The 20,592-nt window shown below is 40.9% G+C and overlaps 1 protein-coding gene across 1 annotated transcript in view; it reads right to left on the reverse strand.

Moving 5' to 3' along the window:
- Positions 1-1,143: 1,143 nt before the first annotated feature.
- The window catches only part of csmd2 (CUB and Sushi multiple domains 2), a 1,704,811-nt gene continuing 1,685,362 nt past the window's right edge, over positions 1,144-20,592 (reverse strand). The window contains exons 69-71 of the mRNA XM_043717868.1: positions 16,876-17,014; positions 9,190-9,373; positions 1,144-5,096 (exon numbers count right to left, since the gene is read on the reverse strand). Coding sequence (XP_043573803.1) covers positions 9,214-9,373; positions 16,876-17,014 — 299 coding nt within the window. The 3' untranslated portion in view covers positions 1,144-5,096; positions 9,190-9,213. The remainder of the gene's footprint in view (positions 5,097-9,189; positions 9,374-16,875; positions 17,015-20,592) is intronic.

Consider the following 20,592-nt stretch of genomic DNA (forward strand, 5'->3'; position numbering starts at 1 on the left):
ACAATAACTGACACATTGTTGATGAATGAAACCGTGTTCTTTTAGCTGCCTCAACAACCTGGTAGATTTGTAACAGAAAAACATCTTTGATTGTGCACAGAGATTTATGATCCACTAACATGTTATGCAGGGGAGACTACATTTAAGTTCAATAATGTTTTCAAATACTTTAAAACTGTAGCACCCAAGGGTACTTTTTCTTGGTTTCTCCAACACATTCATTAGAAATGGGAGCTCAATTTTCCAATATTTATAGGTATTGTGAAATAATGACATCCTTTACTTACAGATTGCAATCAATAATAGACTGTGAAATAAGTTCTCTAGTACCAGGGGCAAACTCTCCTACATATCACTGACTTGAGGTCTCAGATTTGGTTCAGTTGTATCCATTTTGTCTCTGACTCAGAAGGTTGTAGGTTTAAGCTCCAATTCAATGGGATTTGAGCATGTAATATTGACTGACTCTCAAATATGATGTATTTTAGATTAGATTTATGTCTCTGCCTCAAACTGACCTTCCAGGTGGAGATGAAATATCCCATCACATTATTTTTGAAGAAGGATTGACACATTCTCCTGGACAATGTTCATTTTTCAGGAACACCTGAAGCAGATTATCTGGTCATTGCTTTTCAGTATGTAGTTTGATTATAGCATTTTTAAAATATATACAACAGTGATAATGCTTCAAAAGGTGCCACGTGTCCATAGAGATTTTGTTTCCTGACACCGCTGCAAGGTTCACATTATGCCTGTGGGAAATTCTGCGCATACACACTTTTGGAAGTCTCAGCCAGTAAAAATATACATCGTGGTGCCCAAATAAGCACAATGAATAGAAGTGAATGTGATAGAATGACATCACTGGAAATGCTGGCAGGGGCACTGCGAATACAGTGTGGAGACAATGATCTAGTGGTTTCGTTGGACCGTTAATCCAGCAACTAGGTAAGGTTCCTGGGTCCCAAGTTTGAATCCTACCACAGAAGATGGTGGAATTTGAATTCAAAAAAGAAAAATCAGGAAATAAAAGTCTGATGATGACCATTGTTGGAAAAAAACCATCTGGTTCACCAGTGCCCCTACCTGGTCTGGAGTCTGCATGTGACTCCAGACATGTAGCAATGTGGTTGACTCTTAACTACTGTCTGGGTAATTACGGATGGCAATAAATGCTGGCCTAGACAGCAAATAATAAAAAAAAGCCTTTTGCACATGCATTCAAGAGCTTTTTGAAGTTGTCTTCAGACATTATCTTCTATAAACAGGATGTTATGAATTCTGCCAGAAAAATAAAGTTCCTGCTTGAATTTCATGTATGTATCCTGTTCTGTATTGTGTTACACACTGCTAAAGGGAAGTAGGGAACATAAGTATATCTTATTATCCCTTCTAGTACATTCACAGTGGATAATTTTTCTAAGAAAAACAGCAGTCACATTGCTTACACCTTCTTACTGTTATAGCTGGGGTAGCGATCTGGCTAGGTAAATATTCACTGAAAAGGGTTGTGAAATTTCACAAGGAAGTCATATCATGTACCAATCAAGTTTCCACAATCTTTGACTCCAGTTGGAAAAAAAATCAAATGTTAATCCAGACTTAACCATGTTAATTACCATTCATTTCTGTTTCTGCCTCTTCAAGGAAACACTTGAGAAAGTAATGGCTTTTTTTTGGATTCATGGACAGTTGCAGCTACATTATCAAAGTTCTAAGTATTTTAAAACATTGAACTTACGAAAGAACTGACTGGTATACGCCAATGAAACTGGCATAAGCTTGGGTACTTTTTAAAAAGTGGCTTTTACTTAAAATTGCATCTTTGACAGTGGGTGCACCAGACATTGCTGAAAATGCTTACTTTTGTTATAAACCCATTTTCCAATGTAAAAATAAAACCGCACCTCTCTGGTTACAAGTTGTACTTAACCACTGAATACTTTTAATGCAAGGGTGGAAGAGAAAAAACATTTTAAAAAACGGTAGATTGCATTGGTTCATAAAAGGTATTTCTGTGTTATGGAAATAAATTTCAATGTAAACTTGAACCATAACTTCACTTCAGAAAACTAGCACAGTTTTCAGGACATACTGTGGCCAAATTGTCAATTGCTCCCTCAGCAAAGACCCCACCATACTCTCTTCTGTCAGTTTTATTTTCTGCCTCCTGATTTATTTCCTTCTAACTGTTTTGATTTTTCATTTATTTATGTGCTTGCAGCCTCACTTTGTCCAATTTCAGATTGGCTTGACACCATGCGGTGATGCTGTAACAACTATCAAATCACATCTCCAGATGGACCAGACATCTGAGTAATGAAGGGACTTCCACATTGACAGAAACACTGAAATACCAGAAGGCAATATTGGCAGGATGACCGCACAATTAAAAACTGACCTTTGCTGTAAAATACAACTGAATTATTTCAGAAAACTCATAAAAATGACATGCAAGTATACATCCCACATTCTTTATATTCTGAGTCTATGAGACAGCCATGGTTATCCACAGAGTAACTTTTTGTTAATGCATCTTAGACATAGACTCAGTCAATGCAAATGAAAAAAAGACAGTGCTGGAGAAACTCAGACAGTATCTGTCTGACAGAAACAGAGTTAACGTTTCAAGTCTGGTATGAATCTACTTCAGAGCAGACTTCCTGCTACATCTGCCATAAGCACTTTGCATTTTTATTTCAGCTTTCCAATATCTGCAGTGTATATTATTTTTCTGTAATAAACTACATTCCGTACAAAGTATGATATGATTTAAATGTTCTTAACTAGCACCAGGGGCAGAATTTACCACCCTACCGTGCAGTGAGTTGGTGTTGAGAGGGTATTTGTTTGTGAGAGAGGCTGAAAAGTGGGGGTGACCCTTTTGACTACTGATCTCCGTTGCTGATTAAGTCCATGGTGGAAGGTTTGTGGACAGCCTTCATCCCCAATGGTCAGTTGAAGCTCTTAAGTGGACAATTCAGGATCTTATCCCTCTGTCACTAACTTAGAGGGTGACTCACCATTTGGGGACCATGACAAGCAAATCGGTGGAAGGTTGCTTGTAGGCTCCTCTGTCCTTGTTCAAAAGTGTTTAGGGATCTAGCATCAGGAATGAGGGGACCTGTTGAGAGCTAGTTCTCTGGTCTTTCTGCCTAGTTTTCTCACCCCACCCATTTGTCCACCGTCCCCATAAACCTCCACTCACTATCACTCACCTATGACATGGAATCTAGACATGATCATCAGCCTCAGGTGGAGGTCATCCAGGCAGCAGCCTGTTGGTTGGCAGATCTTGGCAGGCAGGACTTCTGTCCCAGAGTTGCTGATCCCAGGGAAGGAAAACTATTGTTTAGATCATTGTCTAAGTACTTCATTAGTCAGTGGGATTTTCCTCAATTAGACGGGATTTAGCCTGCTCTCCAGTCAGTGGGTAGCAGCCTGTTGTCTCCTATAAAGTACACTAATATTGTACCAAGATAACAGGGTCTGAAATATTCATTAACTTCAAAAAGGACCCTATCTGAAGCTTCATACAACTTTAAATACTTTGAGATCTTAACACTCGCCAATTCTGGCACCTAGCACATCTCTAGGTTTAATTGCTGCACCTTTAATTTTTCGGTTGACAGCTGATCACAGCTTGAACTTCCCTGTCTAAACTACTCTGCCTCTCCATCTTCTTCTTGTAAGATGTTCTTTGAAACCTACAGTGCTGACTAACCTTTTCTTCACTCGACTTATCTCCCCTTTCAGCATCAATCACTGCTTGATAATTATCCTTCGGGTGCCTTGGAGTGTTTTAAAAATCACACCTTTTCAGAAATCTTTACTATGTTAAAAGTGCTAGATTGATGAACTTTGTTACTGTTGATATCTGCCATATCTATCTGCTCCAACAATGATCCCGGTCATTTCTGAATTTTTCATCAACATGAACTCCAATACGTTCTCACCGGAATGGACCCTTAATGTACTGCATTCCCATGGGAATGGGATTCCCTACATCTTTCATGATAGATTTATCTTACAGAAGCTACTGTACTCTGTTTTGACACCTTAACAGCTTTGCTCTTGGGGTATAACTGCCACTGAATTCTGGGCTGTTAGGTGTCAATAATAAGGCTACTATTTTACTTTGCTGTCTACTACAGGAAAATTAAAGTGCTCTTTGGAGAGAGGAATGTCAGAGATTCCATAACAAGAATTGAACTTATAACCAATCTGCTAGAACCGGGTTCAAATTTAAGCCATCTACTACCATTGCAATATTGTCATGAGTGTCCAAACATGAGTAAATAATTGATAAAGTGTCACAATATGATGCATAACAGTAATCAAAGTTATGTTAAATGTGCAAAACCACAGAATTAAGGCTGTAATGAACATGCCTTGAAACTTTAAAATCATGCATACCTTTAGTACAATTTTCTGGAGATTGTAATGAATCCTGTAGAGTTTAAAGTATGACAACTGAAGATTAAAAGGATCGCTAAATTTAGATACTGATGTCTCTATTCACATTCGTGAATATAACTCAACAATGTGAAGTCACTGAAGGAAAGGTAATTGGCTCATGGCCTGGTGAAGACCAGAAATAGCAACAAGGGACAACCAATGGTACATTTTACCCCTTTCAGAACCAACAATTCACTTAAAAGCTTACAACCACATGTTTTTTTTCTTGTTGGTTATTGTGTATGATTATGCCTTGTTATTTAAATAGATTCTTGTGAGAATCAAGTCAAAAATGTAGATCCTTGCTAGAGGGTGGGCTTTATTGTTTGACTTGTCCTTTGCCAAAACATCATCCAGAATGGAGATATTTATTTGGAGTCATTGGATTTTGAGGGCTAGAACTCAATAATGTGTTTCGTTCATTATCCCCAATGTACAGTGTGGACTACAACAGTAAGAAAATGGTTTCTAACTGGTGATTTCTGACAAAGTATTTTGGCATCCCCGACTAGCTGACTCTTCATAATAGAAGTAATGTAAAGGGCAGCATTCTTAGTAGCTTCTCCACAGTCACTACATCTTTGAAGAAAAGCAGTCAAGTAGAATCTGATGAAGTGATTCTGGACTTCAGCATTCTGTAAAGAGAGAGAAAAAACACAGATATTTGGGCAGATGTAAATCAATCAAAGAAACTTTTAACAGTTGTCATTCAATTCTGGATGATTGAGAATTGGAAATAAGGCTCGCATTTATTAATGGTGCCAGATCTGCCGAAATAAAGTCAGGTGATTCATGGAACAAATACAGAGAATGCAGAAGAAGTTGAGCAGGCTCTTTAGAAGAAGTCATACTCGACTCAAAACATTAACTCTGTTTCTCTCTGCAGCTGCTGGCCAGACTTGCTGAGTTTCTTTAGTGCTTTCTGTGTTTATTTCAGATTTCAAACAACCACAGTACTTTGATTTTAATTTTTTTTTATTTTATGGAAGTCAGTTGAACTCCTTGTACCCAGATTAAACTAATCCCAAACTTCTATATTCTTCAGGAAGGCAAACATGAAAGTGTTGACATCAGCCAAAAAAAAATAGTAAAACGGTTTTCATAAACTTTCTTTCATGCGCACATTACACATTATGATCTAATATGTCTAAATATTTTAGTCTTTTTTACACCATAATGAAACTTTCCAAATTCTTCGGGAGTATAACTCACCGATTTTACCAGTGAGTGTTATTCAAAACCCAAATTTCACAGATTTCCTTGCTCTAAGTTGCATACAGAGGAATTATAAAGTAATGGAGCAGGTGATGATTAATTGTGAAATGCTCTAAATGTGGGGGTGACTGATCTTCAAGGCATGCTTCTTTGGCTGTGAGTCAATACAAGTATTCACCATGTTTTGCATGCTTTAAAATCAATTTGTTGAAAATGATATTGAAATAAGAAATAAAAAGTTTCCTTAGAATGTTCCAATCCCTATTCAGACTTAATTTCCAGGAGGGGATTTGCAGCAGAAACTTTGGGAGATTGTCAAGTGTAGGGTTTCCCTGACTGAACCATGAGCAACAGTGCCTTCTGCCACGAAAACCATCACATTTGGATCAAATGGAAAGAGTTTATTTCAGAGTCTGGTCTAATAAACTAAAGAAGTCCAATCCTCAAACATCTTTTCATCAGAGGTTTTATTCGATAACTATGGTTTGACCATAGTTTGTTCCAATTTTAATTACCAATGGATAGCTGTTGTTGAAAATACCTGCTCTTACAGCAGATATGACACAGTTATAAAATGTTTATTTCCAACTCCCAATCGTGTAGATTTCATATTTGCTTTACTTAAAATTATAGTTATCTTAAAATTAAACATTAAAATTTGATCAAAAGTGATTCATGCCATCATTATAATTCTTGTTATTCTGTAATACCCGAGAATGCTGCATTCTATATTATTGGTTATTTTGTTTTCCGGATTTGTTAAACTCTATGCAAAGATAAAAATCGTGCAACATTGGGATGCATTTTTGCTGTACTGAGAAAGCACAATGTGTTGAATTTGAATGACTCAGAGATAAGACAGGAAACCCAATTTACTTGACAAGTGATTCATAACAAAAAAAAATGCATAAAGCGGCAATAAAAATTAACGAGTTGTAGAAAATAATTTAAAAATTCTGAAAGCACTGCTTATTCTTTAAACTCTAGCATTTTACTGGGGTGCCAAGCAATTTGGTAAGTTGGCATGAGGTAAACTAAATTTTAATAGAGGATTCTCTTTTGGATTTCACACAAAAGTATTGTCAATTTGTTTCATTGTTTTCTCAAAAGAAAGTTGCAATTTGTGAATGTTAAGGTAAAGCTTATTAGTGTTTGAGTGTGCAACAGAATGCTTTTCTGTTTTTGTTAATTGTTAATCAATTACGCACAGGCCACATTCAAATGTAGATAATAATCTTGTATTCAACACTTTATCATTGTCAATCACTTATTAGTGAGTATGTTATTCTGGTCATGGGTTCTGTGTCTAGAGTTGGATACACTTGTCATTGCTTTGATAATAAAGACATCCTTTCGGCTTCAGGATCATTTGCTGAGCAGAAGAGTCCCATTGGGGTTGCAATTCCTGACTCCTTCCTTTCCAATGGTTCCTTTTCAGAATTGAGCATCCTTTCCAATCCTGGCATTGAAGTGCCCAAGGAGGATAACTTTATCTTCCTTAGAGATGTGGATGTATATGGCTGAGGTTCAGGGTGGAGTAGAAGCCTTCTTTGGACTCAGCGTTAAGGAATAGGCATTCATGACCATTGCCTGCCGGTTTGTGGCAAGTTGTAGACGGACAATCATGACGTGATTATTGATGCCAAGAGGGAGCTCAGAGAGTCGGATGACAAATTCACTCTTGGTAGTGAATTCCAGTTCCACGTGTTCTCAGGTTTTCCTCCAGACAGAAGTGTAAACATCCTTTCTTCTCTCAGTTGTCCTTTGCCTGCCGTTTCTGTGGGTTGTTGTGGCAGAGGTGCTGGGGTGCTCCATTAATCCGAACAGTGATGCTGTAAGGAGTTCTCCACACCTGACAGGGCCACGCTGATGGTCAGGTCAGAGGGGAAGAACCAGACAAAGCACCATCTAAAACAAGATTCAAAGCCAATCCAGGCATAAGATACTTACATGAATCAATGCTGCAACCTCGCTCTTTGCGCACCTTCTTCTCAGCCAGAACATTGTATTCTTCGCTCTGACTTATTACCCTAATGTACTTTGTATGGTATGATCTGCCTGTACTGCATGCAAAACAATATTCTTCACTGTACCTAGGTAATTGTGACAATAATAACTCAAATCAAAAAACTCAATGTTCAAGGTTCCCTTGCAACTTCTGTCAAAGATCCCCATGTATTTGCTGATGCACAATAGCATTCCTATGTTAAAAGATGTCCTGCACAAAGCATCTACCCCGAGGAATTCAACCTTCCACACACATTACAAGCCCTATGGTGATTGACGGTTGGCATAGGGACAGGGTTATAACATTTGGAGGTCCCTGGCTTCAGACTGTCACATAAATGGATGGAGTTTGACTCTGCTGTTTCATTTTTGGAATTGGAACAGCTTTGGCAGCTTTCTTCATGACTGAGCAGCTGTCTTTGGGATCCACCTTTCTCACCCCACGCAGAGAAGGGGCTAGAAAAGCTGCCCTAAAAATAGTCTGTCCAAACAGCACCCTGCTTAGAAAACTACATCCAGTGGCTTAGCTACTTGCATCTGAAAACCCATTGGAACCCTTATGAGTAATCAGCAAAACTATCATCCAGAATAAATACCTGCCCTTGAAACCCTGAACTCATTCAATTAAATGATTTATCTAAACTTACGTCTCAGATGGTCACTTTTTCATTTTATTATAATGAATTCTACATGCTGTGTCGAGGCTGTTATCATGAAAACTATTTGAGAAAGCTTGTTTGTACCCAAGAACAAATAGAGGGTGAGACTTTGAACTTGCTTGGATCTGAATACTGGTTTCAAAGGCGTCATTTTGTTTTAATAAGCGAACTTCAAAACAAAACTTGCATATTTCTTTCTCTTTGCCTGGGTCAGTCCTGACAACTATACCCAAGCCTACTTTTCACTTGATTACTTTAAGTTATATTAGATTACATTACATTACAGTGTGGAAACAGGCCCTTCGGCCCAACAAGTCCACACCGACCCGCCGAAGCATAACCCACCCATACTCCTACATTTACCCCTTACCAATTCACCTCACCTGCACATCTTTGGACTGTGGGAGGAAACGGAGCACACCGGAGCACCCGGAGGAAACCCACGCAGACACAGGGAGAACGTGCAAACTCCACACAGTCAGTCGCCTGAGGCGGGAATTGAACCCGGTTCTCTGGCGCTGTGAGGCAGCAGTGCTAACCACTGTGTCACCATGCCACCCACAAAGCTAACCTAAAATCAAGAACTCATCATCTGAGTAATTGTGGACACAAGTCTCCCACATTCTGGTACCCTGAAACCCAATCAGTTGCAACAGTGCAATCTGCATAGCTGAAATACTTGTGAATGGGAAATCCTTTGGCTCACTATGTTGCATAACTCTCAACAGATAGGTCTCTATAAAGACAGTGGAGAACACCTACCAGAAATCAGTGAAATTACAAAAGGCAGGGAATTCATTATTTTAAAACAATTTAACAGTGTATCATATTCACCTCCACTACTTACCAATGGTTTGTTCAAAAGTAAGTGCTATACTGCCGTGCATACAGTGCTCACTGTCACTTCAATCTCATTGGCCACAATGTCAGAGGATTGAACATTTCGATCGTACATGGGATTTTCAAAAGTTGCTCGACCATTTGTATTTTCATGGCCTGCAAAACCGTTGAATGGTACTTTTGGCCTTTTCCTGAAAGAAATACAGAACACAGTCAATCCCAATCCTTTGACAGGATCGAAGCCAACTCCTCAGCTTTGTACCAAGAATTCTAGCTACAAACACTTCTGATATACAAAACTCCAACAGATACAGAAAGCATCGCATCCGTGGACTGAGCAGGAATTTACCTGAAGATGGGCTTATGCCCGAAACGTCGATTCTCCTGTTCCCTGGATGCTGCCTGACCTGCTGCGCTGTTCCAGCAATACATTTTCAGCTCTGATCTCCAGCATCTGCAGACCTCACTTTCTCCTCGAAGATTATAGCCTCATATTAGCAGATGTATCAGACCAGGTAAGGTTAGCAGACAGCCTTCCGCAAACAACTTATGTGAACCAGATGGGGTTTTATAACAAGTGACAATGGTTTTGTCAAACTTTTCATTTCAGATTAATTAATCAAATTTATATTAAATGTAATGTTAATTAAATTTAAATTCTATTAAGGCCATTCTGGTAAGATGTGGACCTGTATCTCCGGAGCCTCTGGTTTATTAGTCCACTTACACGACCAATCTACCCTCACCTGCCCTAAACCATACCAGTTTGATCCTGTTTGACAGTGCCAAAATCCTGCTATTTCTCACACAAAAATATAAAGGCAGAAGTGGATAAGGTGGTCAAGAAGGCATATGGCATGGTTGCCTTCACCTCTTGGGGCACAATTTATGAAAATTAGCAAGTCATGCTGCAGCTGAATGGAACTTTAATTTGGCCATGTTTGGAGTACTGTGTACAGTTCAAGTTCCACACTACCAGAATGACGTGGAGGTTTTGAAGAGGGTACAGAAATGGTTTACCAGAATGTTGCCTGGTTTGGAAGGTATTAGCGATTGGAGAAAGAATTGGACAAATTTGGTTTGTTTTCACTTGAACATAAAAGGATGAGGGCCAACCTATAGAAATTTACAAAATTATGAGAGTCGTGGATAAGACGGATAGTCAGACTCTTTCTTCTCAGGTATAAGTGTGAATTATTTGGGCATATATGTTGAAGGCAGACAGGGCTAAATTGAAAGTATATTGAGAGGCAAGTTTTTTACACAAACGGTATAACATGCCCAGAATACTTTGCCAGAGTGGGCGGTGGAGATAGATACCATAGGAATGTTTAAAAGGCATCTTGACAGATTATGAATAGGCAGGGAATAAAGTGTTATGGACCACATAGAGACAAAAGATTTTAGTTTACAAAGGCATAGTGTATCAGCATGGTGGGTCAAAGGGGCTGTTCCCATACTGTAATATTCTCTGATCACAAGCGAAAAAACACATTTCAGAAAAGCTTACCAAATCTGTCAGGACGTTCGAATAAGAATACAATGTTTGAAAACGTGTGATGTTAACTACAAAGCACCTACCAGAGGTAGATTTGGCTGTCAATTTCTTTCATGTCTACTCACATCTAAAATGATCTTGAATAAGAAAATGAATCATAGGGTTAACTGGTTCGGTGGGCCAAAGCTGGCAGATAAACTAATTGTGCATTGAAGTGCAGCCATTTTACGCAGCATAGCTCATGCAGATGTTAAATTTTGTGCATGCTGTTATAATTGCTACCAGAAGTGAAGAGCATTACCTCATTTCAATGTACAAACAGCATGTGATAGCGCTTCTGTCTGTAAATGACCATTGGAAAGGTAGCTCCAACATTCAACTAAAAATACCTGCTCAGACTGATATTGCAGCAGCAAAAGGAACAGGAAAGCACCTGAACACAACCAACATTTGGGAGAGTAGGGAGTGTAATATGCAAACTAAATAAAATCCAATGCTGTCTTGGTGGGAAAGTACCCTTCATGCTGGGAGCATCTCTTGTGGGTGATCAGTGCTGCATTGCCATGGCTATGTCATTTTTAAAAATTTGTGGTGCTATTTTTAGCAACTGCCAACTTCAAATCTCAGCCTTGCCCAGGAAAACACACAGGAACACAGAATTTAAGAGTAGGAGGCCATTTGGCCCATTGAGCCTGTTCTGCAATTCAATAAAACCATGCCTAATCCAAGTGTAGCCCTTACACCTGGTCCCATAACTCCTGTCTCCCTTATCTATCAATAAATTCACTCTCAGAGCCATGAATAAAATCAATGACCCAGCTCCTGTGCTTTCTGGGGAAAGAGAGATCTCCATCTTAAAAGGGAGACCTTTTATGTTAACATTGTGTCTCCTAGTTCCCCCGCAAGAGAAAACATTTACCCAGTATCCGTCACACCAAGTCACCTCAAGGTTTTCTATAGTCCAATAAGGTCAGCTCTCATTCTTCTGAAATAGATCTAAGTTCAATCTGTTCAACCTTGTACCATAAAATAAATCTAATAAATACAATAGACCAGGGGCAAGGAAATTTCCAGAGTCAACAGAGCATAGGAGATGGAGGGGGAATCCTAAAGAAGAGTATAAGATCAAGAGAAGTGTGGATAAGGTAAGTGCGCTCAGTCTTTTTCCCAGGGTTGGAGAATCAAGGACTAGAGGGCATCAGTTGAAGTTAAAGAGGAAAGAATAAAAGAGAACCTGAAGGGCAACTTTGTGTACCTAGAGGGTGATATGCATATGGAATGAGCTGCCAGTGGCAGTGGTCGAGGTGGGTACATTTAAACATTTAAAAGGCATTTGGACAAATACCTGGATAGGTAAGGTTTAGAAGGATATGGGTCAAGTGCAGGGAAATGGGGTTATTGTGGATGGACATTTTGGTCAGCACAGACCAGTTTGGGCCAAAGGGCCCATCTCTGTGCGAAAGGACGCTGTAACTCTATAACAGAGAGTATGACAAGGTGTTAGAAAAAGTAGAGAAGGAGGAGGGGACAAAGAGCTCTCAACAGGAAGTCGTATCCATCTGGGGGGTTCAGGGAGCAATTCTCCCACCTGAACCTCAGTGATTGACAAAGTGTCTGAGTTCTGCGCTTCAGTAATGAGGATCGCAATGAAATCTGTCACTTGTAGCAGCTATAAATTAGGTGGATTGGCCATGCTAAATTGCTCATAGTGTCCAGGGATGTGCAGGAATTTCAGAGTTACAGAGAAAAGGTAGGGGAGTAGATCTGGGAGAGAAGCTCTTTGGAGAGTAGGTGTGGACTTGATGGGCCAAATGGCCTGCTTCCACAGTGTAGGGATTCTATGATTCTATAATACGAGCCAATCCTCGCAATAAAGCAAGGATGGCATTGCCTGTGGCTTTGAGCATGATTATTGTGATGAACCTGCAGGATGGAGTTGGAGATATTTGCACCATCTCACACTCTATTGTCAACTTAGGCTCTCAATTCAAAGACAGCTAACCAAACAACGAACAATACAGCAGGGAATCAGGCCTTTTGGCCAACCAAGCCTGCACCAACACATGATGCTTATTGAAATTTAAAAGCCTTTTGCCTCGACACAGTTTGTATCCCTCGTTCTCTGCCCACTCATGTATCTGTCTGGATTCTCCTTAAATGTTCCAACTTGTATAGCAATCAGCCGCCCCTTGTGTGACAAAACCTGAGCTTCCACACTGTAGACACTGTCATTAAGATACTTCAGCTTGTGCTGTAATGGAAACTGAGATAATGGTTGTCAGATGTCACGTCATAGCCAAGTGGATAATGTTGGTAATGGGGTGGCCACCAGTCTATGCAAGAAAAGATGGGCTCCAAGCTCTATACAAATGTCAGTGTAAGGTTGGTGCAGGATTCCTCTATGCTGAGAAGACGATCCAGCAAACACCTGAAGAATTTTTATTGTAAGTCTCCACTAGCCTTCTGTTATAGCCTGTTTTATTGAAGTTCTTGGAGTCCTCTAAAGCAGAATGCAAACACATAGCCTTGCCTGGCTCTGCACTGGCACCCATACTGCTGTTGTTCCCTGGCCTGTCTGCAGATCACTAATACCTAGTGTATCACTCTATGATCTCTAACTTCCAAATTGTCATCAAATTATACACTGTATGACAAGCTGAGCTGGTGGCTGCAAGATTTTGAGTGACTTTACTCTCGCACTTCCATCACAGTCTTACCAGGTTGCTCCTCTTGGCTATTGTTACTATTAAAGTGAAAGCTGTCAAATTCAACTTTCATCATTTAATTTTAATGCCCAAAACATTCATCAACTCGAAAAGGCTTTAAAAATGATATGATTGACCGAAATGGCAGCAGTGATCAGTTGACAAGCCCAAGTTGTGGCACACCATGCCTGTTTGACAGTGTAATTGTGTCAGAGAGTTATGCAGCACCGAAACAGACCATATATTCCAACTCATTTGCACTAACCAGACATCCCAATCCCATCCTGTTTGCCAGCATTTGGCTCATATCCCTCTAAATCCTTCCTATTTGTATACACATCCAGATGCCTTTTAAATGTTGTAATTGCACAAGCCTCCACCACTTCCTGTGGTAACCTGTTCTATACATGCACCACACTCTTTGTGAAAAAGTAACCCTCAGGTCCTTTTTAAATCTTTCCCCTCTCACCTGAAACTGTGTCCTCTAATTTTTTTCCATGGACCTACAAATAACTTGCCTCGCACATCTTTAAACTTTCCACCTTTCACCTTAAACCTATACCCCCTAATATTTGGCATTTCCACCACGGGAAAAATACCTTGATTATCCATATCTCTCATAATTTTATATACTCATGGCACAAACATTTTGGGTGATGTGGCTGTCATGATTGAACAGCTATTAATATGGGCAAACTGCAAACTGTAAAGTGTGAAGCTTGTAGCAACGCTCAGCATGTATAGCTAAGGAAAAGATATTATTCTTTAGTATGAGTCCTGATACACAGAGACTGTTGGTGAGTGAGTGATAGGGATACGGTGCATTGAGCATCATGTTCAGTTGTTGGTCTAACTGATGGGATATAGCATTTGATGTTGTGTTTGCTGACCTCGATCATTTGTAGGAGATCACTGAACTATTTGTGTCACTGTATTCAGTGAAATCAGGGCTTCAGAGCTTAACTCCAGACACTGGTCCTATGCATTCTGAAACTTTGTCTGGGTTAAGGGGTAGGGGAAGGGGTAGATTTGTCTCTCTACAGATAGGACATGTCTCCTCTTACTCACAGCTCTCCAGCGTCAGAAGGTGTTGGAGTCAGCTCTCCACCATTGTGCTGGACATTCTGAGAAATGGCAATCACATGCCTTTTCACTTTTTTATTGTAATGATAGAGCACTGCATTCGAGACCAGAGATTTCAATTCGGGCTCTTTCAGAAATGCATGACACAATGTTATTGTGACAGCTCCTTTACATTGCAGAACAGTCAGGAGAATGGAAACACGCTCTTTCTCACACAGTCAGTTCCTATATTCTGTGACGTGAAGGTCCAGCATTACAGAAAGCCACTTTGACAGATTCTGTGAAAGGAGTCTGTTGAAGTCTGCGTGCTGGGATGGAAGGGTGCCAGGCCACAAATTGGAAAAAGAATAAGGGAAGTGACAAAGTATTTAGGGTAGGTCCAAGCAGGCGAGGGTGGCTGTCGAGAACTGGGGGAAGGGTGGGTTGGGAGCTGCAGAGTTGGTGGTGAGGGAGGGTCAAGTTTGCCACGAGGGGATGGAAGATCAGGTCTTAGTGGGAGAGGGGAAAGGGGAATGTCAGGCCAGGGAGGGACGGGTCAGTGTGTATGTGCGTGTGTGTATGCATGTGCATTGTCTTGTGTTGTATTGTGTGTGCTAAGTTGGGATGTCAATTCAATAGTTACTCAGGAGTTAAACTAGTTATTTAATATTCTAACTTTTCCTGAGTAATTTGTAATTGTTGCAAAACCTTCAGAATTCTCTGAAATGAATGGCTGTTTTCAGAGGGTTCTGGGAATAACACAGCGGAATCTTCAATTTCCCAGGCAATTCCCTCAGAGTTGCCATTTTGCAATTTACATAGGGCCCCCATGCACAGCTCCCATCAACGCTACAGAAATGATTAGCCAGCTATCGGAAAATCCAGGCGAGTCAGAATCAATGGCAGATTGACTTCCAGCTCCTGTTCCAGCCACAATGCACCTTCCGTTTAAGAGGTGTCTGACGGTTTCAAAGAGGGGAGGCTATCTACCACTGCTGCAAGACTTGCATGATTTTGAAGTTGCTTTGAAACTGTCGCCAGTCGACAGTGCAATCAGCATGCTCAGTGGCACACAGAAGGAATCTGATGTGCTGTGTGCATTGGGAATAAGATGCACAAATTAGCCAGCTCTGTGACCTCTCCCCATCCCCTCCGCTTCCCGGGAGGGAGTGGGGGGCGCGGTGGGGACATGCTATTAAATGTCACCCCTGCTATGCAATTCTTTAAATAAAATAGATGACCTGACATTTCAAATGCTTTTGCTGATGAGAACTGGTGCTGAAATAAACATCTGTCAACATCCTTTTTGCAAGTTAGCTCGGGTCAAATCCAGCATGTTCACATCCATACTCTAGCACCTTGTTCTCCTCAACCTCAGATTACATTTTAAAAATTCTTTCAGGGGCTGCAAGATCAAAACACGTGTGGCCTATCATTCACTGCAACAGTGTCGCACTGTTTCCTACATCTGTCACCCTCATTTCCCCAAACAGGATAATGTCAGAAACAGTGACAACTTGCAGTTCTTTTCCTGAGACATTGGAACTCCAGGCATTTGAAACAGGTACCACAAAATCAAAGAGTTCCTTCTGTGTGGAAGTAGGCCATTTGACCCATCGAGTCCACACAGCTCTTCCATTTCCCTGGCTAATCCACCCTGGACACTATGGGCAATTTAGCATGGACAATCCACCTAACCTGCACATCTTTGGATTGTGGGACGAAACTGGAGCACCTGGAGGAAACCCACACAGACAAGGGGAGAATGTGCAAACTCCACACAGACAGTTGCCTGAGGCTGGAATCAAACCCAGGCGTTCTGAGGCAGCAGTGCTAACCACTGAGCCACCGTGCCTCGTAAGCTGTTGGTCTCTATTTTACAAGAAAAGCTGGTGGCAATTTCTCTTCAAGGCTGAGTGCATTTGCCCATGAAAGAAACATCTGATGTGGAAAGAATTTGTTAACTGACTTATAATAACAACTTATAATAATGGCACTCATAATAACAATAGTACTGGGAGACACTCAGGATATCATCTATGTATATCTCAAAGAAACCTGTATGAAGAGAACTGAAGAAGGGCAAAAATATATTTAAGTGGCATTAGCAAGGTCAAAAAATGAAGAAAGTGATACGTATTATCATTCTGTAGAATATAAAGTCGAATAACTGGGCTGAACACACTTTAAGGATTACAGTAGAGATCAGCAGTTCTTCAATACTGCCTCAGGGATTCAGTGCTGAGGAAACAACTCCATTAATGCTTCACAGTAAAATATCACGTGACAGGAAACACAAACAGGCATCGATATTATAGCTCCCCCAAGTTAACAAGTCTAAAAGCTTACATGGTTAGAACGAAAATCAGGGCAAACTTGGTCAAACTGGAGCGCTTGGCTGACTTGCCCCTGCCAGTGCAGGACTCACCTGTGTTTGTAGAGATACAATATAAATCCTGCTGTTATCAGGGCAAAGAAAGGCACGAGGATGGCAACAGCCACTGAGCTGCTGCTAGTGCTAAAGTGGTGCCCTATTGAGTCAGTGCCAGCTTCCAGCATGTGCAGATCTGAATGAGATAGAAAACAATTGACATATTCAAGAATGGAGCTTAAAATACAACTGCAGAAAGAAACCATGAACTCGATGAGGGCACTTTCACTCAGCAAACCCAGGCTTGTATGAACAGCAACTTAACTTTGCTTACTGATCTCTACTGATATTTTTTGAAGCTTACTGGAGTAATATAATAATAATATAATGATAAACTCCCCATAAATACAACAGAACTGCATAATTGACAAATCCCCTTATTACTGCTTAAACGCATATTCCATAATAACCTGATAAATCTCCAGACCTCAAACACAAAGTAACAGCTTCCTGTGGAGCCTCAAAAGGTCAGGTCACAAGCTGCTTACTTTCCTCTCTATTTCTGACAAGTGCAGTGGTATTCATTCAGCCCTGTTTGCTACCATCATGCATATTGTAGGAGAAGATTTTGTGATCAGCAACTGCTGATCAAAATTGCTGAAAGCTGCAAAGTAAAAATTGTAGACAATTTGTTGCAGTACATTTTCTGCATTTTTCACTTGACTTTTAAAAACATGGCAAAGCAAATGGCACTCTGTTTTTTTCTGTGCAAACTGTAGAATTTCAGGCAAATGACAAGGTGCTGTCATGTGTGAATATCTATAATTTGCTCACTGGGTTGTCTTGTTCCATATCTCATTCTCAGCCTCTCTGTTTTTAAAGGAACTTGATGCATTTCCACATTAAATTCACCACGGAAAGTTAAGGCATGCCATTAGAAGTCTCAGCATCCATTTTAGTCTTGTAATAAGAGTTAATGGTGTAAATCAATCTTGTGAGCACAGAACATGATTCATTAGAAATGTAGAGTCCCAATTCTTAAGATTTTATTTCTTGTTGGGAGATTTCCAAAGCGAGAAAATAAATTTTTCTTCTCCTTTTTGTCTCAAAGTCCGATCACCCATTTCCTCTTTTTAAATAGGATTTAATGTTAACTAACTACATCATGGTAATGACACAGACATAAACTACTCAGTCCAACCCCATCTGTCCCCTTTCTCTCTGATATACTTTTCGAGCTTCCCTTTAAATGCGTTGGTACTACTGGTTTAAACTACTGATATGAGAGCGAGTTCTGAACTCTCTCAGGGTAACAAAGTTTCTTCTGAACACCCTCTCCCATTTCTTGGTTACACTGATGGCCTCTGCCTCTTTCCTGTAAAAGGAAGGATTGGGGTGGGAAAGGTCGGGTCAAACCCATGGACATTGACACCAGTACTGGGGAAGAAGGGAGGTGTTCCAATGGGATGCTTTCTACTTGCATCATGCTCGGACCACAGTCCTGATGAATCACATAACTAGGGCTGTAGACAGGGCTTTAAAAAGACATTAGACAAGAACCCTGCGAAGACTAAAGCCCAGCTCAGATTTGGAGACAGATTTGGCAGACAATAGGTGCCATCTTTAACTCCTTCCCTTAAGAAGTGGTTGGGATTAGAGGTCAACAGTGTGGTCACAGGCCATCCTATTTTCCTTTTTTAATGATGGTCAAACAGTTTATCCCTGTTTTTAAATTGCCAAATTACATTGGGGAGAGAATGGTCCATGTGGGAGACTGGTTAAGAAAGGATTTAAGGCAATTTAACAATTTGGATCCAAAATTGGCTTAGTGGCAAGAGGTGATGGTCAAAGATTGTTTTTCTGACTGGAAGGCTGTGTCCAGGAGTGTACCACAAAGATTAGTGCTGTGTCCCTTGCTGTATGTTGTGCTAATTAATAATCCAGGTATGAATATAGGAGGTTTATTCAATAAGTTCAAGAATGACACAAAAATTATTGGAGTAAACATAGTGAGGACGAAAGCTTTAGACTACACGATGATACCAACAGGTTGGTCAGTGGGATAGGCCAATAGCAAATTGAATTTAACGTTGAAATAAGTGAGGATTTTCAGAGACAAGGGAGTACACATTGCATGGTAGGGCCTTAGGAAGTAGAAAGGAGATTCAATTTGGTTTTAAAAATATTTGACATTGTGAGGATTAATTATGTTAAAGGGGTAAGACATGGCAGGCATGCTCCAATTCTTAGATTGCTCCTCTGGTTCAATGTGGAAAGCCGGGCACATTTCTTGTGCCCGGGGCCTGCATGCGTGCAAGATGTGCTTCCAGCTGCAGCTCCAAGAAACCCAAGTTTCAGAGTTGGAACAGCGTCTGGGGCCACGGCATCTGGGGACAATGTGGAGCATTCGGGAGGTGGAGAGTATCGTGGATAGCACGTACAGAGAGGTGGTCACACCACGGACTCAGACTCCACAGGCAGGAAAGGGAATGGGTGGCTACCAGGGGACTAAGCAGGGGACTAAGCAGGCAGTGCAGGAATCTACTGTGACTGTTCCCCTGCAAAACTGATATACCGCTTTGGATACTGTTGAGGGGAAAAACCTCTCAGCAGATAACAGCAATAGCCAAATTCATGGCACCATGATTGTGTGTGTTGCAGTGGGAGGGACAAATCGGCATAGAAGTGCTGTAGTTAAAGGGGATTCAATTGTAAGGGGAATACACAGGCATTTTTGTGGCGGCAAACAATAGTCCAGGATGGTGTGCTGCCTCCCTGTGCTAGGGTCCAGGCTGTCTTGGAGCAGTTGTAGGACATTCGGATAGGGAGGGTGAACAGCCAGTGTTTGAAGTATATATTGGTCCTAATGAGATCGGGAAAAAAAGATGCCGTCCCAAAAGCAGATTGTAGAGAATTAGAAAGAAAGTTGAAATGTAGGATTACTATCAGTGCCATGAGGTAGTCAGAGTAGAAACAGCAAGATATGTAGGATAACCATGTGGCGGAAAAGATGGTGTGAGGGGGAGGGTTTCAGACTCGTGGGGCATTGGGAACTGTTCTGGGAAAGGTGGGACTCATACAAGCTGGACGAGTTATACCTGGGCAGGATCAGGACTGATGTCCTTGGGGGAGTACTTGGTAGAGTTGTTAGGGAGGATTTAAATGAGTGAGGCAGGGGAGATGGGAACCAGAGGAGTAGGGCAGTAGATACAGAAACTAAGGGAGAAGTAGAAATCAAGGCAAATGCTACTAAGAACAAGAACAGGCTGGGAAATGTTGCCAAGAAGAACAAAGAGGATTGCAGTTGCTTCAATGCAAGGTAATGGGCAAGGTAGATGAATTTAGAGCTTTGCTTAGTACTTGGAACGGTGATATTATTGCGATTCCAGAGACTTGGCTGGAAGAGGCACAGGACTGGCAGCTGAATGTGCCAGGATTTTGATGTTTCAGGTGTGAAAGAAGGGGATGTAAAAGGGGTGGGGGTTTGCATTACTGATAATGGAGTACCTCATACCTGTACTGAGGGAGGCTACATCAGAGGACTTGTGCAGTGGGACAATATGGGCAGAACTCAGGAATAGAAAAGGTGAAATCACAATGCTGAGGATCTACACCAGGCCTCCCAACAGTCAGCAGGAAATGGAGGAGAGAATATGTTGACAGCTTTTGGAAAGATGCAAAAACAGCAGGGTTGTTACGGTAGGTGATTTTAATTTCCCCTATATTGACTGGGACTCACTTTATGCTCGAGGTTTGGATGGGGCAGAATCTATA

This window comes from Chiloscyllium plagiosum, chromosome 27 (genome assembly GCF_004010195.1).
Source record: "Chiloscyllium plagiosum isolate BGI_BamShark_2017 chromosome 27, ASM401019v2, whole genome shotgun sequence".
Classification (NCBI taxonomy): Eukaryota; Metazoa; Chordata; class Chondrichthyes; order Orectolobiformes; family Hemiscylliidae; genus Chiloscyllium; species Chiloscyllium plagiosum.